Source organism: Paracoccidioides brasiliensis (assembly GCF_000150735.1).
Source record: "Paracoccidioides brasiliensis Pb18 unplaced genomic scaffold supercont2.2, whole genome shotgun sequence".
Lineage (NCBI taxonomy): Eukaryota > Fungi > Ascomycota > Eurotiomycetes > Onygenales > Ajellomycetaceae > Paracoccidioides > Paracoccidioides brasiliensis.
In genome coordinates, this window is record NW_011371359.1 from 1,878,882 (window position 1) to 1,885,593 (window position 6,712).

The 6,712-nt window shown below is 47.6% G+C and overlaps 3 protein-coding genes across 3 annotated transcripts; all 3 read right to left on the reverse strand.

The window, feature by feature from the left end:
• Positions 1-62: 62 nt before the first annotated feature.
• PADG_01775 (uncharacterized protein) lies at positions 63-2,938 on the reverse strand (the record flags this gene model as incomplete). The annotated part of the gene is made up of 7 exons (XM_010758766.1): positions 63-416; positions 524-607; positions 721-898; positions 1,019-1,122; positions 1,428-2,061; positions 2,155-2,533; positions 2,707-2,938. The coding sequence occupies 7 exons, from the start codon at positions 2,936-2,938 to the stop codon at positions 63-65; spliced, it is 1,965 nt and encodes a 654-aa protein (XP_010757068.1).
• A 1,471-nt stretch (positions 2,939-4,409) lies between these two features.
• PADG_01776 (uncharacterized protein) lies at positions 4,410-4,952 on the reverse strand (the record flags this gene model as incomplete). Its single annotated transcript, XM_010758767.1, has 2 exons — positions 4,410-4,816; positions 4,910-4,952. 2 exons carry the CDS (start codon positions 4,950-4,952, stop codon positions 4,410-4,412), a joined length of 450 nt encoding a protein of 149 aa, XP_010757069.1.
• A 904-nt stretch (positions 4,953-5,856) lies between these two features.
• Positions 5,857-6,564, reverse strand: PADG_01777 (GTPase NPA3; the record flags this gene model as incomplete). Its single annotated transcript, XM_010759268.1, has 1 exon — positions 5,857-6,564. The coding sequence occupies one exon, from the start codon at positions 6,562-6,564 to the stop codon at positions 5,857-5,859; it is 708 nt and encodes a 235-aa protein (XP_010757570.1).
• Positions 6,565-6,712: the final 148 nt, after the last annotated feature.

Below are 6,712 nucleotides of genomic sequence, written 5' to 3' on the forward strand. Positions count from 1 at the left end.
GACATTGAGAGCGAGAAAATGCCCAAAATCAAAGGAGGGTGTGGGGTTTGGGAATGTCTCAATTACTTACCAGCATACCTCTCATAACTATCCAAATACAGGTCATCCGCGCTCGTCGTGGCCCTGACACGTTCATCAGCCTCGATAGCATCCACCCATGCAGCCCAGCGACTCCCTTTCTCAGGATCCGGCCAGCCCCGATACGGTTTCAGCACGCGGCTGAGCCGTAGTATCCAGGGCGCAAATTGGATATCTACAAAGGAGATTGTCGGGCCGAGGAAGAACGGCCCGTGCATGTGCGAGGCATTAACAAGCTTGCTAATTTCTTCCTTCAACTCTTCTGAGTGCTGGATTTGCTTTTGCAGGTCCTGCTCTTGCAGGAGGCGGTAGAAGGTGGGGATTATGTGGCGGTTTATCTATTGGGGAAATCATTAGGCTGCGATAGTCCTTTGAGTGGTGGTGCGGTCCAGCTAGGATATGATAAGAGGCCAGGATTTTGGATTTTGGATGGGTGTATACTAACGTGATCTGCCCATAAACGGCAATGAGCGCGTAGTTGAGGATCTCTCGACGGGAGTAGAAGATTACCGGTATCAAGGTCATCGAGCTTCGAAGGGCAAAATGAATGACGGTTTAGTAAAAGGGATATTCATATGTTGAAATAAAGTGCACATATAATGTGAAACACTGATGTGGAAAATTGGCAGAAAAAGAACATACATATTCCAGCAAAACTGTGCTCTCATAGCATTCCCAGTTCCCATGCCGGATGGCAGGCACCAAACCACGTGGATTCATTTCCAGTAACGAATCGGGCTTCTTGTACGGATCAATCTCGATATACTGGTATGGGATCCCCTTGACCTCCAACGCTATCCAAACACGCTGGACGAACGGACTGGCAAACAACACACGCGGAATTAGCTCGAACTTATACATCTCGTTTGCCAGTTTAAGGTGGATATGATCGGCAGGAAAAGTTAACGAAATTATTGATCAAAAAAAGGGATATATTTACCAGAAACAACTCCCAAAGAGCTTCAAATCTGCTTCCTTAGCGTGCTTTTTGACAGTTGTGGCGGCAAGGCCAGAGGCCTTTTTGTGATAGGTTTTCTGGTGGGCCTTTTGATCGTCGGCGTCAGACATGATGTTTTTCATTTTGATGGAAGGAAAACGAGAACGATGAAGGTTTTTTGAAGATGGGCGATGGGTAGACAAACGTAGATATTCGCATGATAAAACCGCGGAGAAAATATGGGAGTGAAGTTTTTTTTTTTTTGGAATCTTTTTGAAAGCAGGATAAAGCAATGACGTGCATCACCAACTTGATAGCTTCACAATGCACGCTACAATCTTCTGCATGAAGACTTTGGGAGAAGATTCACACATCAAACATCAAAAACCAACCAACCAAGGTCGTCACTTACCATAGTTTTCCTCCTCTCCTTCTCCACCTTAAGCATATGACGCTGCACGCTATTCTTCTTAACCCTGTCGCTTTCCTCCAGTGTATGCCTATGGGGCCCACCAATGCCGTCTGCCCTCCCATTCCCCCCATTCCCATTAACCCTCTGGATTGTATAGTACTTCTCACCGGTATAGCCAGGGTGGCCCTGAGGTAGCGTCTTCCGCAACGTCAGGACGCCAAACTGATAGTGAGGCTCTGCTTGTGGCTGTGGATTATTACTATTGGCAACACGCGATAGTTCATTCTGGCCAGCAACAACGGGGTCGAGGAAATCGGTACCAGTAGCAACGGCAGCGGCAGCATTTTGCATATTTTGCTCCAAGGAGGACATGGCATCCAGACCCAGCAGGTTTGGAGGCACAGCCAGGGCTCCGGGGAAATACTCTGTAATCTTGATTTTGACGTCACATAAATCGCGCTCGCGGGCTGTGCGTTTGCGCTTCTTCTTGTTTGGATCACGGGATTTTGGGGTTCCTGGTGGGCGGCCCTTGAGGCGACAGTCCCAGTAGTGCGAGACGAAGAGCTTGCGTTTGTATTTCTGGGTGGAGCGGTGGGAATAGACGTTGTCAACATGGGGGAAGTAAGTTTGGAATCTGTATTTTTATGTATATGAACGTGTTAGCGACTTGATAAGTGGAATTGTTGGTCATGCAATCCGTAATGTACGCGAGGTTTCCGCAACGCACTCTTCTTCGCTCATCACAATTGGATCATCATCCACGTTAAATAATCGCTCCCTCCATCTCTTTAGATCGGGAGGATTTGGTATCAATTTCATATTTTTAAAGTGGCCCTCTCCTCTGTTATGGGCGGAAGCAGGCGAAGGCGATTGGTCTGAGTGATTGGCAGCTTCGATATTAGGCGAGGTGCTGTGGAATTGGTTCAGGAGATGCGCCGGGAGAGGAGTCTGCAGCTGCTGCAGCATATCGACCTGGCCATTATTTCTGTGATCGAGAAAACCATTATTGTTTGGCGTGTGGAATTGATGCTGGTGATGTGCGTGCGATAACTGTTGTTGGTGCGGCGGTAGTGATGGAGGGTTAACTGAGTTGTCGATGAGCCGCTCTGTAAAAGAAATGGATTGTTAGACGGATGCTTGTGCAAGGGCAACAGTAGGAACTTCTGAAAATTTTATGAAGGTTATATTTGCAGTGGTTGTAGCTGCAATTTAACTACTGTAACAAGGTATCTGCGTATGTATGCGCGAAAAAAGGTGGAGATAGAAGTGAAGACCTCACCAGCATGCGGGGAATGTTGCAAATGAGTTCCCGCTGCTGTAGTTCCTGTTGTCGTCGCCTGCAGCACTGCAAAGGGCTGGGGTCCGCCCGTGGCAGCAGCAGCTGCTGCTGCTGCTTCGAAGTGGGCGCTGATTCTTGAGGTTAAACTGGGGTCTGTTGGAAGGGACCGTATGTCTTCGGTGGCGGCGAGACTGCGCAAGCTGTGTTGCAGCTGTGCCTCGGGGTTCTCCATGGCGCGTTCCCCAACCTTCCAGGGAGTTGTTCTGCGCTGCAATAAGGCAGGCCGCGTAGGTTTAGTTGGGGCACTTGGGGGTATTATGATGATATGGATTTAGCTCGGTGCCGCAGAGTGTTGAAGCGGCACGGGATGGTTGAACTAGGGCGGATGTTTAGGGCAGAACGAGGCCCCTGCAAACAACTTCAGTATCAACAACTGCTAGTTACACTCACAGCAATCTCCACATCTCCACATCTCCACAACTCCACAGCTCCACAGCTCCAACAATCCACATCAACTTCTACGACAGGCTCCTTTCTTCAGGTGGCCTTTTATTTCATCAACTTTATACCTCACTACACTTTGCAGGACATGGGTCTTTGATCAATTAGCTCACTGCAAGTGAAAATGGCTGCGGTAATTACTGAACTGTTCGAACTTCGCCTGCATTGACTGGTACTGGGTATGGATAATTATGCGTTTACTGAGGAGGAAGCCTTCACCTTTTCCTTATTTTGGAGGATCCAACTTTTGTATTCTAACATTTGTGAAATCATGATGTAGAAGAGACGGCATAGTATGCCGCCCGAACATATCATCCCAATAGATTGCATATGCTGCAGTCGGACAAGTTCTGGCCATCACCCTAAAGCCTTTGCGGATCATGTCATATGCCCCCTATTTGTCGAACGGAGGCTCAGAAACAGCTAAAGATGGAACCCGACTTCAGGGACGGGATAATTATTCCTTAACCACGAGCGGTGGCAGTGCAAGATAACACAGCATAACGAAGGGGACTGAGAGCTCTGCTAGTCTCATTGGCTCCTCTCTTACCGCGGGCCTCACAGCGTTTAACAGCGCACAGCGACGACATTCTAAATAACCAGATGGATTTTACGAGCAGACCAACATCCCGGTCAGCAAATATCGTGGTTGAAATTCCTTCTTATCCCAAGGGAATGCCATCTCCAAAGCACCCCAACAATAAAGGCAAGCCTCGACAGCATTGTTCCTCAACAAGCTATTAATCGGATGGGGCACAAGAAAGGGCTTGCTTTAGTGCAGATGACCTCTGATGCTTTGACCTTCTTCTTGCATAAACGGCTCCTGGACACGGAAGGACGTGATCTTTTTCATTCCCGATTAGCGAATGATGCCCGACGACCCCCAGTTGAAGTATCCCAGAACGGTTTGTACCGAAAGCCCCTAGAATTTGATGGATCGATACATGCTGAGCATGAGAAACTGGTAGTCTCATTGTAAAATCACTGTAAAAATTCTATGACCTCTGGGCGCATAATATTGTGGGCGCCCCCCCCTCCTCCCCCTCCCCCCACCACACACATCTTTTCACGGCTTCTGCGGCCATGGGATATTTAGTCCCAAATAATCCAGTATCTCCCTTAAATCATAGATGGCTTACATATATGACTGATAGATATGTATGCATATCCACCTATTACTCTCCCGCAACTAACCAGTGGGTTTACAATCTCTTCTTCCACCCCCCTTTCTTATCCGCCTCAGCATTCTTAAATGGAAACCCAGACATCCTCTTATCCGCCCCAGTCCTGCTACTTATTCTTCCCGCACTATTAGCAAACAGCAAACACCAAAGACCCACCGCCGCCAACCCGCCATACACTGTCATAGCCAACGCAAAACTCGCTTGCCCCGTCGTATAGTACCAGGCATAAGTATAGAAGGCAGATGAGGCGTGGAAGATAGATGTCATGAGGACTGTAGGCATGGCGTACGGGGCTTTGGGATCGGATTCATCTGTTGTCATGGAGTAGGATGATGAGAGGGGTATTGAGCCTGTGAGGATGAAAGTGATGGCGCCGATGGTGAGGAGACTCAGGCCGAAACAGCGGGCAAAGTACATTTCCAGTACTGTTTAATGGTTAGATTTCCTAGCATTTCTCCCCTCCTCTATTCCACACCATTTTTTTGAACCTTGCGCGGAGTATATAGCGTCAGGCTTACCTGAGGGAGTTCGCGCTTCGTCCAGCAGGATCATAACGATCATCTTGGGCGTCGCGAAGAGCGGAATGCCCTGTAGACTTAACCATGCGCCCGTGGCGTATATATATGTATAGAAAACCTGCCGATAAATAAAAATGTATGTCAGTTATGTCCATTTTGGTTTTTTGATCAGTTAATAAAATGCCAACATACATCCATCCTGAGACGGGAGATCGGAATCGAGCTGAAAGGAAATCTGCAATCGCGGCAGCGGGAGAGCTGCTTGTGATATGGGAATGATAATCAAACACTTTCAGCTTTCATCTGATCGCATCATCCCGGTAAGAAAGGAAGCAGGACATTATGGAGATATCGATTGTTAGCAAATATAGTTAACCAGCTAGTTAAAACCATGCCATAACTATGACATCATAGCTAATTGGTTACATGGAAGAGCCGTTCGGATAGTGTGTTCAATGAAATCCAGAAATTCAATGGCTACAGATACGCGTATATTTGCATCACACATCCATATATTGGAAACGAATTATGGGTAACGATCTCACTGGATTAATTAAGTCAAGCTTCCCAGACACCCCTGACCTCTGTTGACCAACATGCACGAATATTTGTGCTCTGCGCAATCTCCACAAGGTAACTAACTTGTTCAAATGGGAAGAACTGTAGAAATACCAACCTTTGAGGGGGGGGGGGGGGGGGGGAAATACCTCTATTACTCTATTATGATCGATTTCCATTTCCCACCCATTATAATGAACTAAACATAATTGCCAAAATGACTTTCAAAGATGGTTGGATTAACCTCCTTCAATTGGTATAAGCAGTATCGTACACAGCTGCGATGAAGCTCAGCTTGCCCTAAGGACACCGGATAATAAAAGGGCAAGAAAGCATGATACATCAAGAAATGCAATCAGACTCACCAGCCACGAAAGCAAAGAATACCCTTACCCAATATTGCTGGACCGTAGATATCTTGCAACATCTTGCTCCTGTTTTGAGGGCTTTGGTGCAGACTCTTCCAGCGCATGCTTATATCTCTCCTCAAGGCCACCATCATCTCCGAGACCCATGTCACCGTTACCAGGCTTCACGTCTTCATATTCATCCGGATCCTCTTCTTCTTCCGCTTCAGAAACAGTATCCGGCTCCTCGATTTTCATTGACCCGCCCGCACCATCAGGGCGACTAGAACCAGAGACATTCATATCCTTTAGCAACTTCCCCAGTTCAACCTCCCTCCTCGCCTCCTTCGCCTCCTCCCTCTCCCTCATTTTCTTCTCCAACTCAGGCTTATAATCCCTCTCAAATTCCTTCCGCTTTTCCTCCACCGCCTCGAAGAACTCGTCGATTCCATCTCCTGTCATAGAACTGACCCCGACCAGACTCAAATGCCGATAAAATTCCTCCAGCATTAGACTCATACTATTCAGAAAAGAGCCCATATAGCCACTTCCCCCTCCCATTCCTCCTACCCCACCTCCTTCCACACCACCAAACGCGCCAGCCTCCTCTTCCTGACATAGCGCAGCCTGAAATGCTTCGAAATCCGTCATCCACTTCTTTGCAAACTCCGCATCTTTGACATCTGTCTTATTGAATACCAAAATCATAGGTAATTTCGTCTTGTACAGAATACTGCATGCGTATAGCATATTGCTCATGAAGGTACTTGTCGCACTCGTCCGTGGGGTATCGATCACATATGCAATAACAGTCGGGAACGATGAAGCCAGCGTTTCCAGTAAAATACTCCCCGACGCGCTCCACACAAATACCTCTATTTGTCCCGGCGTGTCGACG